General features: G+C 35.0%; 2 protein-coding genes across 8 annotated transcripts in view; one reads left to right on the top strand and one right to left on the bottom strand.

Annotated features, from left to right (window-relative positions):
* The window catches only part of LOC124216871 (arrestin homolog), a 96002-nt gene extending 85407 nt beyond the window's left edge, over positions 1-10595 (bottom strand). Inside the window, exons 1-2 of one of the 3 annotated variants that reach the window (XM_046621932.2) lie at positions 10234-10595; positions 1386-1984 (exon numbers count right to left, since the gene is read on the bottom strand). In XM_046621932.2, coding sequence (XP_046477888.1) covers positions 1386-1525 — 140 coding nt within the window. In that variant the 5' untranslated portion in view covers positions 1526-1984; positions 10234-10595. The remainder of the gene's footprint in view (positions 1-1385; positions 1985-10233) is intronic. The other 2 variants (XM_046621931.2, XM_046621934.2) reach the window with 2 other exon arrangements.
* The window catches only part of LOC124216877 (14 kDa phosphohistidine phosphatase), a 127036-nt gene that overhangs the window by 87192 nt on the left and 19044 nt on the right, over positions 1-20800 (top strand). The gene's annotated exons all lie outside the window — the stretch shown is intronic.

Raw genomic sequence — 20800 nt, 5'->3', positions numbered from 1 at the left:
GCATGCATAAGGATTTACAGCTCCACTCAGCGCTGAAAACTTTTTCTTTCAAAACTACCCTGAGTGACGGAACGAATTTTCCTGAGCCATCAATGTACGGAAAGTTTCTTTTCTCCATTTATCGACAACGTTGAGCACTCAGGGACTTTGAAATTAGTCCTCAGTTCACATCAGAATCAAAAATTAGTCGAAGATGTTTCGACAAATTGACTGATCCGAAATTATACTTCAAGTGATTTTTTATTATACAGTTAGTTTTAATGATTTTTTATGGCATCATATTTCCTAGGGTTGTATTTTTAGCTTTCCGCTCTTTCAAATTTTGTTTTTGTAATCGTTGCACTTGTCTAAAGGGGGAAACCTATTTTAGGAGGCTGAAAAGTAATTGGTTTTTTGGAATTTCTTCGACAGGAAAGAATTGAATGGATATTTGTAAACTTTGAGGATCTTTTATTTCTAATTTGAACTAGATCTAGTAATTTTTTCAAGTCATTTCAACCACAATCGATCAATGTATTAACTACGTCCCGAAGTAGTTCTTCAGTCACCTTGGCAATTTGCGTACACTCCGAAGGTCGCAAAATTGATCTGAAACCACCGAAATTGATATTTTTTTCATTGTTTGGATTATGTCTAAAAACATAAACCTACCATCGTTTGAAGTATCCCTTTTAATTACAAAAAGCCATGACAAAAATCGTGAAACATCACACTCTCTTTTTGAATTACCTGTAAAACATCCATGTTCGTCTTTAATTATGAGATTTAGGTTCACGTTCTTAGAAATCATGTAGACAATGCAAAAATTACAGTTGAGTTGGTTTCAGATAAAAATTGCGACCTCTAGAGTGTACGCGAATTGCCAATGTGACTGAATTTCTGCTGTGAGACGTAGATGATAACTCGATCAATCATGATTCAAATGACTTGAAAAAATTACCATATGTAGTTTAAACTAGTAATAAAAGATTCCCAAGAGTTTAAAAAATGTCCATTCAATTCTGCGCTGTCAAAAAAATTCCCAAAAATCAATTACTTTTCGGTTTCCTAAAGTAGGTTCTCTATTTAAACAAGCAAACCTTAGTTGCCGGACATTACCATGGACATTAATAAAGACTAATAATGATGTCAAGAATACTATCAAAGGACTTGTAAGTGATACAAAAACTAGTTGTGATGGAATTCTCAAGTTCTTCCATTAGTTCAGACCTTTTGCAGTAGCTCAAAACGATCCCACGTGACCTGAATTTGAAAAAAGCTCACGTCATTACTTGACATAGTGAATCCGATGAAGTGCTTCGAAACGATCGCCGTTTTTTCATATTTTTATACTTTTATTTTTTTATATTATATTTATATTGAGATGGAAGTAAAGGAACACTCACTTGTCCGGGACGAGAAGCTGCGTCTGGTCCTGGGAATTTTCGGACATTTCCTCTGCGACTGTGGGATCCTGGCCAATGTTATCATCGTCAAGATTATCCTGTGAAGAATGCCTGCTGGCGTCGGTAGTAATCTCGGCCATATTTTCCCGCGCTTCACGACGATTGCAGAAGCTGAATAAACAGTACACGATCACGCACACACTTCTGGACGTGCTAATCCACCCACGTGAAACATTACCATTTGCAATTAATACCGCACGACGATGATCCTATCGAACTTTTGGTTATTTTTATCAACTGATTCATTTCCTTTTTATTCTTCAATGTCTTCGGTATTGTTTTGAGTCAGGTTTCATTTGTTATAACTCACTGACGCGCTGAAAGGATAGTATTACTTTCCATTATTATTATTCTTTCTTTTATTGTCTGACGAACCGACGCAGCTTCACAAACTCGGTTCGATATTTAATCAGACTCGCCTCGAGCTGACAGCAGCTGATTCTTCTGCGATGAAATATAAATATGTCTGCACTCTGAGGTGATAGGGTGTATCGTAAAAATTGGATCTCTATCCGGCTTTCCGAGTATCTACATATAAGCTAAGAAGTAGGTCGAAAATGGAAGTATGTAAATCGGACTTCATCTGCATCGCCGCTTTAGTATCCAGAACCGATATTCAATGTGTCGGTAGAATGTCGATACAGGAATCTGTATCCAGAACCGGCATTCGGAGTGCCGGTAAAATGTCGGTAAAGGAATCTGTATCCAGAACGGCCATTCGGAGTGTCGGTAAAATATCGGTAAAGTAATCTGTATCCCGAACCGGCATTCGCAGTGTCGGTAAAATGTCGGTAAAGGAATCTGTATCCAGAACAGTCCCTGTATTACTACTTCCATTATTATTCAATAACTTTCCAATTCCGCGCGTAATAATATGCGTATGTAAAAGAATATATTATTATCGCGAAAACGTGGGATAAGAAAGATGCAAATTGGCTGATAATCCGCAATGGAATAAATTTCTCTTTTGCCAATGCGCAAACGTTTTTGCATCTTATAATTCGATACTGCGTTGCGTTGTAACGATTAATCGATAAAAAATTCATGAATATCTACCCTCGATATTATCCGTTTACACTCATCGAGTGAATAAACTGATTTATTACTGTCGTCCCAAGGCTCTCTTGGTTACGCATCATTATTTATTTTTGTCCTTCTTTTCCCTCCATCTTGAATTAATCAAGAGAAAGGTAATACATTATGTAACGCAAGAATAATACAACGCATTGGCAAAAATTGCTATCATCAATATTACACAACAAAGAAAAAAGACAATCCTTCCCCCCCCCCCCCTTTATTTTTCACATAAATTGCAACTCTTTACTCAATCGATCCGAGCTAATCAATTCTCATGATATTCTGCGTTCAGAAAAATCCCGCTTGGTTCTCATGAATATCATTTGTTTGATCGTTGAAATTTTCAAATTCCAATTCACGCGTTCTTCATTACACGCATTCACCGTGGATAAGGAACGAAGGTGTGGTAGGTAGTGAAAGCAATAAAAATGAGGGGAAAAAAAATTATTTTCCGTATTGAAATCCCCCGACAGCTGTCTGTTTTTTTTATTCTCACAGTGGCTTCGCATTTGTTTGTTTGGTTTTTTGTTTATGTTTTTCTTTTTCGTTCTTTTCATTGCCTGCGGCTTATGATACACGAGTATATGTACATATCCTACTGACCACGCAATACAGCCGACAGTATCTGAGCCTCAAACATTTATGAGACAATTTTACAACTGTACCCTTTCATTTCTTTCAAACACTCTCATATGTTTACCCAGCGCGCAATTTCGGACAAATTGTATGGTGACAGACTTTTTTCCACCCTTTTTTTTAGTTATTTTTTTTTTTTCGAATTACCCAAGTCGTACGAAATGAGGACTTGTCACGCGTATTGCGCAACGTGAGAAATAATTATTGTAACTTGACGAAAGAAAAATAAAAAAATCCACCCTCTCGTCAACGTGTGAAAAGTATTCTCGATATTGTTGTTATTTATTTGTTTATTTATTTTTTTTTTTTTTCTGTTTCTCGATGCTCGGTACATTATCGGCGATTTATCGATTATCGTACCAGTTTACTTTTTTCTTTCGATCGTTTTTTCAACACCCATAATCGACACGGTCGACCGACACCGTGTTTTTTTTTTCCCATGTATCCGAGGCTGTTGTATACTTGGGAAAAGAGTTTCCTTTCCGTTATACGTGTGTACAGGTATATGTATAATCGATATGGTATACGTTGTACCGACCTGCTGATCCAAGAGTACCCATCATCGCTCATTCGTCGAGACGGAAACCGTGCACAGCACTTTTACCAAAGTTACGCAACGATATTTCTCGTTCCTAACAAAAGCTGTATACGTAACGTAATATATTACGTATCGTACTTGTGACGACGATCGTGGGCGTGAAAAATCCCTTCGCAGGGTTTTTGTGCTGACATTATTATGCGACAAGTATGTAGGTAGAGAGAGAAAAAAAAAAAAAAAAACCAGTCATTTTTGTCGATGTTATTATTTCTTATTTTTTTCATAATTTGTACCAATAATAGTAATAATGAAAAATGTTACGGAAACCGTACGCTGATTAACTAAATATTTTAATTTTTTTTTTCCGTACTTTTTTTTTTTTATCTTGAAACGATTATTTTGAGAAACTTTTCAATTTCATATTTATATTTTGAAATGAACTGTATTGGAATTTTTAGAACGGGGTAAAAGTGTAACTGGATCAGTAAAATCAAGGTCACGGTGTCGAATTTTCAAACGTTTCTTAATTTTGTTAAATTTTATAATACGGAGAATCGAAGTATAAAAAAGTGAAAACATAATAAGATAATTACGTGTAGCGAGCTGAAACATATAATCGTCAAAATTTTGACGATTCTGTATTTTGGTTTTCTGTACTTGGTCTCTTTACATTTGGACTTTCGACATTTTAAAATTATATTCAACAGATTTTTCTGCTCTTAAAAAATCCGATACCGTGACCGTTCGATTTTTCGAAAACAAGAAAAAAAAAAATTGAAAAACATTTCCAGCTCAAACTGCGAGGGAAACTCTCGTGTACATAAATTATCGCTAGTTTAAATACTACTTGCAGGGTTCGAGAAGCTAGCCAACGGCAACTTCTCTGTAATACAGCGCATAGCTAATTCAGGCCTGTTTCCCAGTCCGCCTCTGCATCACTACAGGGAATTCCGAGCAACGAAGGGGCCGAACTTTGCCCTTTGAAACGCGCAAACTTTGATGATTGTCATCTATGCGTTATATCATGTATATCATACAGACCTATACGCGTATCGTCTTGAAACGAAGCATTGATTCGACAAACTAGATCATAGAATACGAAAAGTATGTTTCACGCTACCTAAAAAGAATTATAAGAATGTCTCTAAAAAATTTCAAGCAAAGTTTAACAATTTTTTTGTTCCAAGAAAGATTGAAAACTTTCCCGTCACATTTTTATCACATTAATTGCATTGTAATGTCTCTTATAATCAAAGAGACAATTTTTTTTTTTTATTTTTTTCTGTTTCGAGAAAGTACTTTGAGTCGATTTTCAACGCGGACTCATTTACGATCGAATCAAATTAGAGCTAAATTCAACAATTTTTCATTACAAATAATATAAAATGTACAAATTCATAGATACATACAAATCAATTTAGGTATAAATTTTCAAGTTCGACATTTGAACCGTCAAAATACAAACCGCGAAACGGAAATCGCAATTCTTTGGTTTTAACTACGGCTGACCATTTTCTGGTTAGAGTGTTTTGTAAACTGTTTCCGTTCAGCGCATAAAAGCTCGATGCTCATCGATTCGACCAGCTTTTCCTTTCCCAGAAATACGAGGCTCGATTTACACTAGCAAGCGATCAATCTCTTCGACTCGCGGTACGTTAAGCCTTTTTTTTCCTTGTTTTTTTTTTGTTTGTTTTTGTTATTTTTTTTATTTATTCTTCTTACTCCACTAATCAAGAATTTCTCGAGTAAAAAAACGAATCCCCTAAAATTCTGGTATTACAAAAAAAGCGTTAAAAAATTACAGAAATTTTGCAATTCTTCGCTCGATGAAAATACGACGTGATGATATTCGATTAAAATCTTCTTTTTTTTTTTTTTTAACGCTTTTTTCGAGGTTTTCATTTGTTCAAAATTGGAATACCTACCTAACGAATTCCTAGTTAGACTGAATCTCTCGTAAGGAGCTTTGGAATTGAATTTTTTTTCTCTTGCGGTTTTGTTCTTTCTTCAAGGAAATAAATGCGATTCTAAAGGATGTTAATTTTTCAAGCATCCGCGAGTCTGTCAAGAAATTCCGAAATACGATACGGGATATTTTTTGACCGTGATATTTTTACGCTTACAAATTATACAAATGGCGAGTGGGAATCTTTGAAATTGACCTGCGGCTGCTGCTATCGAGCGAGTGCGAAATGGGTGAAAATTGATTCGAGGTAAAAGTGCAATCAGAGATTCAAACGAAACTCTGAATAAATGGAAGCTGGTGAAAAAAAAAAAAAAAATAAACAACAACAATGAAGAGAAAAAGGAATTTTTTTTTTCTAAAAGAATTATAAAACAGTTCACAAAATGCTAAATTTCCTATGTTTCAAACATCGTGTCTTTTTCACTAGATTATCGAATCATAAATTCGACTGTATATAATCTTTGGTGTGGCTCGGTGTTGAAAGGTTCATTTTATAGTTTACATCAGCGTCGTAACATAACCTTCGCCACGTGATTCTTCCCACTTTTCTACAACCAAAGACCGTGCGGTGCAGATAAACTCTGCTTGTAAAATGACAGGGAGACGTTGGTGTAAATATTGTATGAAATACGGATCAGATAAGGGGACGAATGACTTTACATCGCGTGTCTAATTGTATAAGTACGTATGCGCCATTACGCGACCTTTTACCACGCGTAAAGGTAAAAGGGCGCGTTTTTTCCCACCTTTGTGTTTACGCGAAAAACATGAGGGGATACGTTGAAAAATGTTGGAATTGAAAGTTGTAACAACCCTTTCGTCGTGAACTTTGTGAAAAGTAATCACGTTCACTAACAATGGTGTAAGATCGTACGTTACGTTTGACATTACTTTTTCTGAGAATAAAAAGTTTTAAAGATTCTTTCCGTAATCGACGAATATTTACGATTCAAAGGTTTTTAAACCTTTCAGTCACAGTCGAATGCTCAGCGCGATTTTAATTCCCTAGTCTTACCGCAGTTTAGGTATTTGCAACTTCAAACGATCTTTTTTACTTCTTGTAAACCCAAAAACCACCGAGTAACAAGTTCCTGCCAGAATTATCGAATTTTTATTTTTTTTTTTTTTTATTTATTTTTGTTTTTTATCCTTAGAATATACATCCGCCATCTTGCATTGAGAAATTATCAATTTCCGACTTTGGACGCGTGATCGCCGATCCGAAAAACTCCTGAGTAATAAAATTCAGGCAAAAATATCGAGTTGAAAAATGTGCGACTGAAAGGGTTTACAGCGTTTGGGAAAGAAGAGAAGAGAAAAAAAAAATTCGAAAAATACGACCTTATATCGTTACGATTGATATGATTTTTTGAAAATTTATAAAATGTTAATGATTTTCCTCAAAAACGATAAATTTTTACGTTGCGGAAAAAAAAGCAACGCAAAACTGGTGAATGCGATCCTTACACCATTTATAAGTCTGATAAATAAAAATATATTTTGGTGCCGAAAAGGCGTATCCACACCAAACATAAGACCTTCTACCTTTACTTATTCTTTCGGCTGATTTTAATTTAGATACGCGTTTTCAGTGCCTTTGTATCGAATTCAGCGAAAAATGAAGAAAAAAAGAAAGAAAAAAAATTATACGCTCTTTTATCACCAAATTTATCTTTTTGGCTCATACGTCCTTGTATCATTAGACACGCGATAATTTCGTAATTATAGGAATTTACGATACGCGGTGTAAAATTATCCAGAAGAAAAGTGTGCGACAATAATTTTTCTCCCCCCGTTTATACCGCGCGATAAATTTTCAATTTCCAATCGCAAACTTTCAACGACACTGCTATGTCCAGTTTTATTTTTTACAGTTACAAAAAATTTTCCGATCAAATTCCAACAGCGTTAATTTATACAGCTTATAGATCGAGCGATTGTGATCAATGAAGGAAAAATAGATTTTGAAAACTAAGTTAATCAATCTGCGTTGATGCTTCATTTGCACCTGATCAACCTCGTAATCCTATTATAACAAGGATTGCACAGCCCATTCCCTTTGTAATTTCCGTTAAACTGATGACGAGCTTGCGTTAATAATTGCAAGCTCAGCTTTGATGAGAACTGAAATATATACAAGGGCTTCGAATAAGTATTCACCTCGCTGTTAACGACGCAGAAAACACCGCGGGATAAACCGGAAAATTTATTCTCTGTTGAAAAAAAAAAAAAAAAAGTCGCGGATCAATTGTATTCTGTTCGATTTTTCGTTATATCTGCAGATCATGATCGGCAAGATTTTTATTTTTCGAAATTTGAAAAAAAAATTAAGGCTCATACAATCACGACGATGAAAAAAAAAAAAAATAAACAAATAAATAAATAAATAATGAAATTTTCAAAATCTGTAAATATCGAACTTGCGCAGCTCTAGTGGTACACATTTTTTTTTTTTTTTTCAAACAAACTTACCGCACGTGGTTTACAACAAGTAACAAAAATTACACCGCGCGAGTACAAAAATGAACGTTGCAGAATTAACTTCGGAAACATAATTGGAAGTCGAATGATTTTCTTCGTAAAACTAATAAATTGGTCGACATTTTTTCAGCAGTGAGAAGGAGAAAAAAAAAAAAAAAGAAAAAGAAAAAAAAATCACGGCGTGCCTCCATTTGCGGAATGAATCCGCAGAAGAGCGTAGGCGAGATAGTCGCACTTAATCTGTCTTTTGAAATCGGATTAGACAGCGGGTCTGCATGTATAAAAGAATAATAATAACAATAATAATATGAATTTTTAACAAAACTGTTCTCTTGGATTAATTGAGTTATATATACAATATACATATATATATATATTTCTATGATGTTTCTATGCAAAGTAAATATATGACTAGCCGCTATTCGTAGCTCAAGGACTTAATTCAATCGTAAGGATCGAATCGTTCGCTTTTTCATTTGTGTTAATTCAGACGGTGTGTTCTTTTTTTCTTGTTTTTTTTTTTTTCGGAAGGAAAAAGTCGAACGAATGAAATTTATCAGCGTAATAGCTATTAATTTTATAAATAAAAAAAAAAAAAAAAAAAAACAGTACCGATGTTGGCAAAAAGTTGATTATTTTTTTTCGTAATTTTAACCTCTCATTCCCGGGACTTTTGCGCACTTGTTTGAACTCTGCGAGGCTGAAAACAACGATTACTTTTCTCGAGCCAGTCGATGACCGAGCCACTGGTTGCGCCTTTAGCAATGTGTGATGTAAAGGGCAGCGAATCATTTACAGAGCTTGAAATAACAACAATTTTTGCCACGGTAGTTTGATCGTCGTTGGAAAAATTCATTTTCACCGCGCTACTTTCACAAAGGCTTTTGTTTTAAATAAATTTCATAATGATTATAGAATTTTTAACGAAAATATATAATAGCGGGTTACTTGAAACGAGTCTAGAGTTTCAAATTTGAATGAAATCTAATTACACCCAACGGCGTTAGTCGAAGATAATATACCCTGAAAATTGATGGTGTAGCCTTGATCATAAGCATCGATTAAGAACTTCCCGCTCGTTTAAAGGACTCGAAGAATTTATCCTGGTAAGGATCTGATGAATGAATTTAATCCCTTCGAGTTCGGGGTGGTTAGATTTTTTATTTTTTCTTATTTTTCACGGTAAGTTGTTTCAAACCGATTCCCTTTTAATTTCATATCGTGATAATATTCACACTTTTCCTATCACAAATTGCGGTGCAAAAATTTTCGAAACGATTCTAATTATGCGTTTGGTATTTTTTGGGAATATTCTTTTTTATATTCCTTTTTTGTCTCTAACAAAAATGAAGTTCTACCCTTGTTTTCTTCACCATCATTACTGATCAAAGAATTCCACCGCATAATTGGTTTAATTTTTTTTTTTATCGTCATGTTTTTACATCGCTGGTTCGAAATTCTTCGCATAGATAAACTGTCGATAATGTTGCCACGTTTTTGACAGAAAATTTTCCCTCACATGTACCGAAGAATGATAATAGTTTTGATCGTGCAATTTTCGGTGCTCGAATTTATTCTAACTGAAATTCAATTCGTTCGTTTGATCATTCATGCAGTGAAACTTTCGCGAAATTTATATACAACGGGCACTGAAACAATGAATTTTTGCAAAATATATTCAACACCGATAACTGCAATCGCTTCGGGAATTATTAATTCTCGTCGTGTTTGTAGAATCTGAAAATCGCTTCGAGCACAATTTTTTAAAATCTTTTTTCGTTCACCTTCGTTTTACAATTAAAAATTCTGCGTGCGAAAAGATTCGCGTGTAATTCAACGTAAAAACGACCAAATCGGTTATTCGACGAGGTTGAATCGAGTTCTGGAAATTTATTATCCAATAAATGGAAAGAAATTTTCTAACCGTTACATATGTATATATATACTTCAATTTATCGTATCGAATTTCAACGATTCGAGCTTGCTTCGCGTAATTAAACGTTACTCGATTGAAACAATTGATTTACTCTCGCATCGCGGCTGTTTCGTATCATTGTTGTTACTATTATTATAATTATTATTTTATGTACCATTCATCGTTAAATTCGTCAAGTTTTTATTCAACGAGAAATAAACATGTTTTTTTTTTTTTTTTTTTATACAAACAGATAGACTAATAACGCACGCCGCACTGACACCCAACACAGAATAAATAATTTAATTAATGTTCACAACCGACGCGTTAAAAGTAGTTACAAATTTACCAATATGTATGTATATAATATCATCCGACACACGTATAATAATTTTATCTCAACAGGTTGCGAAAATCGATCGAAGTTTACGAGAAAAAAAAATAAGTGATTATCTTTCCGTTTTTCCCGGCCTTGCCAGTTCGTAATTTTCATTCGTATTCCGCGGTTCGTTCGAGCTTCTCCAAGAGCTTTTTACCTCGTCCGGCCGCTCGTGAGGCTCGACGATAACTGAGCGACGCCGACGCGGAGCGTCGCGACGACCCTTGCCACTCACCTCCACCTGCATGCGAATCGGACCCCTTCTCACTCCCCTTCTCCAAGTCCCAGTCCAATCCAATACCCCGAAACTCCGCTCCGATTACAATTCCAACAATTTATCATTGTGCAGTTTCTACTAATTCATCCTCTCAAATTCACCCCACTAATGATCAACACCCACGCCTGTATTATTGTACCGGATGTAGGCCGCGGTTTTTTATATCCCTCGTTTTTGTATCAGCTCTCCGATCGAACTACCGTCGTGAAATTTTAACAAAATTTATATTTATTCACTTGCGAACCTTGCCATTGCTAGTCGAAGCGAATTTTTTTATGGTATGATTGAGAATTTTTAATTTTATTTCATTTTTTTTTTTTTTTTTTTTTTTTTTTTAGGGTTGAACAATTGTTGGCAAGATTGCCTGTGATAAAAATTTTAAATACAAGTCGAGTAGGTATCTACAAAATTTTTCAACACAAGCGAATCGTATGATTGTGTAACAATTGATAATAATTTTTCACCCTTTTCTTTTGTTGGTTAAAGTTTCAAATTTTTGGTGCTTTTTGCGCAGCTAAATTCGTACGTGCATATTACAATCGTCAGATCCGTTCGGATGAAACGTCCGATAATAAACCCGCGTCGAGTGTGATACGAAGAAGAAAAGAGGCTTGAAAACGGGGGTTAAAGCTTGAAAGGGATGAAAGTATAGTGTTATTTAGTATATAATATCTACAAGCCGTTTGATGCGGTCGCCGCGATGCGAGCTTAGTGGTCCAAAAAGGGTTAAAAGCTTCGCAAAGGGAAATCTTTTGATCGGAGAGTCGTTTCACCAAGCTTTGAAACAAACTGTTGCTTTTCCACACCGAATACGACGACTGTGAAACAGCTGTGCCTGTCTTTCTCGTTATCGCAATTATTCCCACCCTTATTTACGAGGGTTGTTTTTTTTTTTTTTTTTTTCTCTCTCACTCTTCTCACTTCTTTTCTCTCTTCTTTTTTATCGTATCGCCCGACGACGACGATCCTTCAACGCGTTAGTGTTTCACCGAAAGACGGGATCCAGCCTTCGTCTCTTTTTGACCTCGGCGACCTCCGGAAAAGATACCAACCCTCGACCCTCGCCAATTGCTTGCCGAAGTTGCTCTCTCGAGTGCCGCTTTTAGTCTCTCGTCGCATCCTTCGAGCGTCACTTCACGTGTCCCGGGATTACCGTCACGTTATTGAAAATAATTGCACAAGGTTGATATAGATGCGGTTCGAGGATGGCGACGCTTGTTTTGCCTCGACAGAAATTGGGGCGGTAATGCGTGAGTCAAATTTTTTAATGGAAAAAATTTTGACAACCATTTCTTGGGCATTTGAAACAAACATTTTTTTTTCTTCCATTCATTCGATTCGACATTTTTTGATTTAAGGATTTTTTCCGCAGCCTCGAACCGAAATCTGAAACTCAAAACTTCGGATTCAATATCATGGAAGATACAAAACTGGAACAATTACATTTTTTGCAATTTATTTCACCGTGTTTTATTCGCCATTTTAAAATATGGTCACGTGACATGACGTGAATTCTGTCATTGTATTGCATATTCAATTTATAGTTGATAATAAACTAACAACAAATTAAATTTACAATTGCACGTTACACTTGTTTTTTCTACTACAAATACAATACACATTTTTCAATGAAATAAAATAAATTTTGTTATGCGAATTACATTTGTATCCTGCAGTACAAATACAATACACATTTTTCAATACAATACAATACATTTTGTGGTACAAATTACATCAGTACTTTGTAGATGATTGTGACAGAATAATCTCTAAGTACAAAACTTGATTACAGAGAAAAAATTCAATTTGTGCATTTTATTTTGCTTCAATTACACGATACAAATACAATTTCTATTATATTATTACCGGTTTACAAAATGAAAATACAATTTGCATTCCATTTCACTTTAATTACAAAGTAAAAATTTAACGCATAGTTTCTCTTTCCCATTAAAAATTACACGTGCAATGCAACATGCAATGTTATTTCTAATTGAAGTATAATTAATTACAATTTGTAATCAGACGATGCCTAGTACTGATTACAACTTTCTTAATTCCTGCACCCACACTAAACGTACCCGATTGTTAGTTCCATATTTTCATCACACTTTTTCAAATTGTTCCCGATATGGATTTGAAAAACGTTCGTCATTTGAACGTATCGATCCAACCAACGAAAATGACGAGGGTAAAAAAACGAAAAATCTTAAGGGGCACACCTAGTGTGACAGCCTAAAAAATAGGCGATTTTTGGGAATTTAAAAAAAAAAAAACTACTGTATCAATTATTTTAAAATTTTAAGGATATATTTATACATTTTTAAAGAATATACAGTAAAATTTTTGAAGAAAAAAATTTAACATTTTTCGAGTTACACGCGATCTCCGACGGCGCTGAAAAAAAAGGTCCTCCACTGCTGCAGTGATTCTGGCCTTCTCCGTGGATGAAACCTAAAAAAATAAAATTCTCGTTGAACTAGAAGATATTGTCCGTACAATGACCTATGGTCGAAAAAAAAAATCAAAAATTGACAAAATGGCGGCTTTAAAAAAAAAAAAGTTGAATTTTACCCAAAACTGTGGTCGTTTTTGGCCTGCCAAAAATTCGATTTTTGATCAGATCAAAAAACTGGTAGGTCATTGTACGGACAATATCTTCTAGTTTAACAAGAATTTTTTTTTTAGGTTTCATTCACGGATAAGGCCGGAATCACTGCAGCAGTGGTGGACCTTTTTTTTTCAGCGCCGTCGGAGATCGCGTGTAACTCGAAAAATATTTAATTTTTTTCTTCAAAAATTTTACTGTGTATTCTCAAAATATGTATAAATATACCCTTAAAATTTTTAAATAATTGATACAGTAGTTTTTTTTTTTTTTTAATTCCCAAAAATCGCTTTTTTTTTAGGCTGTCACACCAGGTGTGCCCTTTGAACCAATAAAAATACGAAATGGTCCGAGTTACGCGTAACGGCGCAAAACCATCAAGAGGACCGTATCAGCTATTGTTGTTGATTTAGTTTTACAAAACGGCGGCGGACGAATGGATTCGAGGGTCATTTGGCGGGCCGATAAGACCTTGGAAAGATTTTCATGAAGATTGGAATCGAGATTGAGCAACGTGGTGGTTCGATCAGCTCAGGGTGCGGGCAATTGCCGTACGTTGAACGGACGTTTCGTCCTTGATTCCCATCCGCTCCCTTCTTTCTTCATTTCCCTCTTTATACGCGGAGGGAATATAACGACACGATACCGCGTTACGCAAGGTGGTCGGTCGAGATGAATAAAAGTAAAACTCGTGGTAAGCTCTCCGCTTGACAAGGTAATAAGCCGGAGTGCTTTGACGTTTCACGTTGCCGCCTCTGCGAAAGGTCTCTCGAGGACTCGACGCTTTTCCCGGAAATCAAAAGAGGATCAAGGATCAAGGATCAAAAATAGCCCGCCCCTCTCGACGATTCGTGGTAATACCGAAAATGGTGTTGGATTTTCCAATTTTCAACGTAAACATTTTAGCGTCATAGGATTTTTTTCAATCGATTTCTTATTTCCTTTGTCGAAAAACTTTTTGCAAAAATGCGGCGACATCCAAACCTCGAGATATTCGCGTCAACCTAACGATCGTGCATTAGCCAGCGAAAGCGGATGAACCCACCAGTTTGTCATTCGGCTGACGCAAAAGAAGAAGAAAAACCAGTTACCTTTTCTTATCCTTCTTAACTGTCGCTTGCACGCGATTCACTTCACATTGTCGCAATTTTACTCTGATGAGGTTTTCGCATTTCGTTATTTTCGTACAATAACGTTTTCTTTACGCTGTATTCACATTTCTGCTCGGTAATGGACACCGCCTAATCATAATTTGTAATTAAGGTGGTGCTCTGGTCGATTTCGACGTTGACTTATACCGAGAAAATCTCTTGAAACTTGAAAATCAACCGCGCATGCGCGAGTTTTATCGGCTGTTCGCGCAGGCTGGCCATCTCGAGTTTTAGCTGTCAAACTGTTTCTGACGGCGATGCAGTTGTGACGAATTTTCGAGGTTAGAATCTCAAATAATCGAGGCAGCGACTCGGAAAGGTTTGGGAAGCATTTGTTGTCGGGTCGGAAAGTTGATTCTTCAAAGAACGGTCGGAATTTAACGCTCACGCTCTTTGAAAATTCAAACGTACACATTTTGCGCAGGTTGGCCCCCTGCGTCGCAGTCAAGAATATCGCTGCGGGAAGATTTCGTCGACCAATGAGATTCAATTATTTGGCGCATGCGCGATTGATTCTCAAGTTTGTAGAGATTCTCCCGGTATATCTCGAAATATCAAAGTTTGCGTATCTGAAACGCAAAGAAAAGCTTAACAGCCCCGTTCTGTACGCATTTATGAACAAAAACACTTCAATACATTTTCATTCGATGCTGAAATAAAGAAATGGCTTGGTTTCTACGAAGTTGTAATATAGTTGATTCGTAAAATTCATGCAATTTCTTTATTTCTGCGTCGACTGTAAATTCATCGGAATGTTTTTGTTCGTAATTGCGTTCAGAGCGAGACCGTTAAGCTCTTCTTTGCATTTTAGATACGTGGACTTCGATATTTCGAGATATATATCTCAACATCGAAATCGACCAGGACACTCCCTTAATCACATTTTATCCTACGAATTACAAAATAACAAGGTAATTTGCATTCCGTTTAACTTGAAACAAAGAATGCAAGTCGTACTTGTAATCCATTCTGATTCAATTAAAAGAAGCAACCGTAATTTATATTTTAGTTTCTTTCATTTTATTTCCCTTCAATTACAAATTACAAGTAACATTTGTATTTTTAACGGCGATACAAAATAAAAATTTCACTCTCATCTTCTAAATGTCCGACTACAATTTTGCTCGAAAATATTTTCACTGCTATTGTTACGTTAAAATTTAAATCAAAATTCTTCAAAGCTCGCAATTTTTTCCTTCAACACTTGATGCGTTCTCTGACTCTTTTTCACCTTGAAAATTAACTTACAGAGCGATACCCGAATCAGATGTAGCAAAAGCTAAATCGCACAATATCTGAATTTTACTTTTTCTTTGCGTTACAATTCTTTCGACCTTTCTATTTATAACTTAGTTTTTACGCTCCCATTCTCCGTCGCGTCGGCTCGAACGCAATACCGAACAACCAAATTGCCATTAACGATTCGTGACAAGAGTAAAAGCAAACAGGTACATAACTGCGTCTTGGATAGAAAGTTACCCTGCACTTAACCAATATTAGAAGTGTACACATATCACGTGCGATGAAACTCTGATTTTTCTTCGGAATTCTCAGGTTGCATGCAAGCTTCCACGGCTGGGTAATCAGCTTTATGCCTCGAGGCTATTTTCGGCAGCGGTTTCTTTTCTCTCTCTCTCTCTCTCTTCGTGATCCTCGTATTCTTTTCAAGAGCTTGACACCAGACACTCCGCGAGCAAATAATTACACAATATCGATTTAACCACAGTTGATATTTCTTGCATACCTTGATTTTCCTGAGTTTCGCATAATATCTCGTATATATTGCAATATACTCCGACGGATTCCCGACTCTGGGAATATTTTTGCCATCGGTATCGACACCGAAATTGGATTATTTCGTAATTAGACTTTTGACATTGTAGCAACGATTCTTATACATATATAATTCACACGCCCATGCTTGCATATAAATTCGTTTGATCTGTTTTTTCTCAAAATTTTATGCTCCATAAAATTTACCATTCACTCTGTAAAGTATTACATTTCCATGGTTTTAATATCCTGTCTGACAGTTTTCTAATTTGGTGGTAAAGCCTCAGAACTTCAATCAGCTTCACTTAATTAATTAATACCGTACTTAATGAATGTCAAATTGAGATACCAATAAAAAGAGAAAAAGAAAAACAAATTAAATAGACAGGTAATAAATGTTCGCACTAATTAAAATAAGACTTTAATACACATAATTAATAGTCTGTAAAGGATTCGATCACGAGTCGAGACATTCCAAATGACATTGGACGTGATTCTGAACGAATTATAAAGTGTTTTAAAAAAATTTGTCCATTCTTTCTGACGGTGTTATACCTGAAATAATCACAGCTATAAGTTCTATGAATAATCCTCGAACGCCGTTTAAAGTCTTTTCACATTGATTTAGCGATTGAGCCTCGCTCACAGTCTAACTTAAGGGATCCGTTGCCGATCAATTTGCATTCTGCAAAATTGTTTTCATCGTTTTTCGGTTTAAGGAGCTGATAAAATTTCGCCAAAACTGGGTGAACCTAATTTGTGAAAATATTACCCCAACGTGGATGGATATTGCACTGAGAAAAATTTCATTTGTTACGGTAACTAGAAAAATTGAGTACACAGGCATCGTTAAAAAACCTGTTTGAATATTGTTGGAATTACGGAAAACGAGGTACGTCTAACCATTTTGCGCTATCGTCGATCCTTTTTTGGTAATCGCAACGCAAAATCAGTTTGTCAGTTTTACTCTACTTTTTTAGTTAAACAAGCCTTTAACGTCAATTTATCGTTGCACGAGCGTTAAATTTTCGCAACAGTTGCAAGAAAAAATAGCAACAGTGATCGTAACGAGAAAGAATAGCAACGGCTACCAGACTTTCCGGTAATAGCTATAAAACTAATTTTTATTTTTTACCTGGAACTGTATTTCTCGATTGTGGTAAAAAATGAAAATAGTTAAGGACCGAGCGGTAACCGGAACTCAAAATTTCTCTCGTTGCGTAAAATTTTTCTACCTTCCCTGATTTATTTCACGAACAAAAACGGGTTGAGATGACTAAATTGTAATCTAATTTGGGGTAAACTCGTTCCGGATATTCCTTGACGCAAATTCCTTTCAGGTATACTCTTTATTATTCTCTTGTGGGTAACTTGAATTTCATAGTCGGTATATGCATAGTTCATGTAATACAGACTAGAGGGAAAGAAAACCTCGTTTATTGATCAAGCAACCTGCATTAGGGAAATAATGGAGAATTCTTGCCAGAGACTTTATCAATGAATCAATCGGTGGTGAGTTGAAATTATGTGTGTATGTGTGTATTTTTGTGAACTGCTCGTTAATAAGTGAATTTTTGTTTTTAAAATCGTCGCGAACAAACATTTACAATTCCTTTTTTTCCCATTCTGCAGGATAATCGCGAATTGAGTATTTATCAAACTTTTATATTTTCAATCCAGGAAGATTTCCTTGAAAGTAAAAAAACAGAAAATATCTACTGAAATTAAAAAAGCTCATATATGTCAATGCTTAGTTTCAGATCGCTTGAAAATTGTTATAAATCCGGTAGATTCGTTCAATTTTACATAACGATCATCTATTTTATTTGAAAAACAAAAAAATCCTCTTCTTAGTAAGCCACTGATTGTTGAAGGAATTTTTTTTTCTCATTTGCTGTTTTCCAGCAGGCAATTCAATATTGCCATTTATTAATCGTAAACGATATTACTGCAGCATCGTAATATTGAATATTCAACAATGTCGTCAGGATGAAAAAAAGTGTTTCGGTAAATTCGTAGAAAATAGTCTTATCAATAAAATGAGCCTTCGTATCGTGAATGCGAACGAATCTGCTACAGATTTATAAAATTTTTTAAAGAATTCGAAACAAAGAATCGAAATATTAGCTTCCGTTTATCATTCCAATATCTTGGGTTCTCTTTTTTTTTTTTTTTTTTAGTTTTTTAACAGATTTTCTACATTGAATCGTTAAATAAAGTTTGCTAATTTTTTGCCCAACATTTTTCGCTCGATTTTATGAGAATATTACGACTCATCGAGCATTAAAGTTCTAATTTGGTTAGTCGTACTTTTTCCATAAAATATTCCAATCGCTTTTAAGTTTCTGTAAATTATCGAAAACGCAAATTACACGCCGTCCCTGATCTTACCTTCGATTAAAATTTTGGTGGAAAAAGATCGGGCAACGATATCCGGTTGGGACGGAATAAAAGAGGATGAAATAAATCTTGAAATTTAAACTCGAGTGCCTCGATTTTGATGGGATAAAATCCGGTGTATTAAGTTTTCACAATTTTTAGAATTCCTTATAAATACGCCGTAGCATAGAAATTTTGAGATTTCACTTTGACGATTTTTTATACCACAAAGTCGGCCGATTGAAGAAGTTTTTTTTCTTTTTCTTTCTTTCTTTTTCTTTCTTTCTTTCTTTTTTTTTTGTTATTTCTCAAAGAAGAAAAGCAAACGTCATACGTGCAGCTTATCTCAACTCCCGCTTCTGTGATTTCGTGAAAACGCGAGAGCGCCGAAGTGAATCGTGCGGAACAGTTTAACGACGAATATTCGCGAATTTCTCCTCACTTCGCCGATCATCGTATACATATACATCTATCGTAGCGTTAGATGCAAAAGCTACTTGGATTTAGCAGCTTTTCATTCACACCCGAAGAAGAAATTCCGAAGAAAGCTCACCCAATAACGACGCTCAATTCAATTCTCGGAAACTGATCTATCCCCGTAAGTTGCACAATGCGAAACAGTTTAACCGGAAGCGCGATATTTTTAGATCTTCGGGTTAATGTTTTTTTTTTTTTGCCCCTTATGGTAACCGAAAAATACAGTTCACGGTAAAAAGTGAAGAGTCGGTTGATTCGTGGTTGCGAGAAAAAAAATTTAAAAACAAAAAAAAAAAAAAATCCAGCTCAATTTTCGAATTCACGTTTTAATTATCGATTTCGGTCATTACCCAGTGAACACAATTATGTCAAACTGATGTCAGAATGACGTCATGTCACGTCATGATTTACGTAAGATGTGAGTCGTATATGAGTCACATATGACTCATAATTTCCCACTTCCTGACGTAAGATTCTTACGTAAGATAAATGACGTAAATATGACCTCCAATTGACATCATTATGACTTAACTGACGTCAAAATGACATAACTCTGATGTCATAGAGAAGTAAAGTCGGTACCGGAAGCTTACAAAAATATGACGTCCAGCTGACGTACTTGTTATTTAGCTGACGTCAAGATGACTTAAATTTGAGGTAAAATAGTGATGTAAAGTTGCTTATAAAATTGTGACGTCTGGCTGACATGATTATAACTTACCTGACGTCTCGATGACATAACTCTGATGTCATAGTGATAAAAAGTATTTAAGAATGCTTATAATAATATAACTGTTACAACAGAACTTGTAAAGTCAAAATGTTTATATTTTTCATTTATAAATAGTGATTATTTTGTTACTGTACCTCTATTACAATATAATAATTAATTTTGAAATTAGTTTATATATTTTATTCATGACAATATCCTAACATTTTCAATGTTAAAAATATATTTAATGTTTGCATTTAAAGAGAATTTGCGGTAAGTTAAATTTGGACACTAAATATAAAAGTAAAAATTAAGAAATGTCATATGAAATTCCACTTATGAATTATTAAATCAATACATGATACAACATAGAACATAAATAGAAAAGTATCGTTGATCGTTTTTTTTTATACCGTCGTGACATTAGTATTATGTCACTCGTATGTAAAAGAATGACCGGAAGCTGATGCTTAAGTATGACGTTCATCGTACATCAATTTTACGTAAAAGTATGAGTTGTTTCTTACGTAAGAATATGACGGTATTATGATATCCTTTTGACGTCAGAATATGACTTGTAATTTATGTAATTGTATGATTTATTTCTTACGTAAATAATATATAAATTTATGACTTTGATGCGACGTCACACATGTGATAGGGATAAGACATAATATTTACGTAATATTTAAGTCACAATCATGACGTCATATAAAAGTCAAATTTTATGTCAGCACTATGTCATAATGATGTCATACTACATGACATCATATCAGAGTCATCAATAAAGTCATTTTTATGTCATATCTATGTAAAAAGTCGATGATCTCTATGTGACCTATCTATGACGTCATATGGAGGTCATGTGTTCACTGGGTAGTACCATTTTTTTTTTTTTGGAAATATTCTAAATTGATTTCAAGACTTTGTTTAACTGGAAAAATTGATTAAACGATAAACGAACAGATTCGATTTTGCAGTGAACA

Source organism: Neodiprion pinetum, chromosome 4 (genome assembly GCF_021155775.2).
Source record: "Neodiprion pinetum isolate iyNeoPine1 chromosome 4, iyNeoPine1.2, whole genome shotgun sequence".
Taxonomy (NCBI): domain Eukaryota; kingdom Metazoa; phylum Arthropoda; class Insecta; order Hymenoptera; family Diprionidae; genus Neodiprion; species Neodiprion pinetum.
The sequence above is the reverse complement of the archived record's forward strand: the minus strand, read 5'-3'. Positions and strand labels throughout refer to the sequence as shown.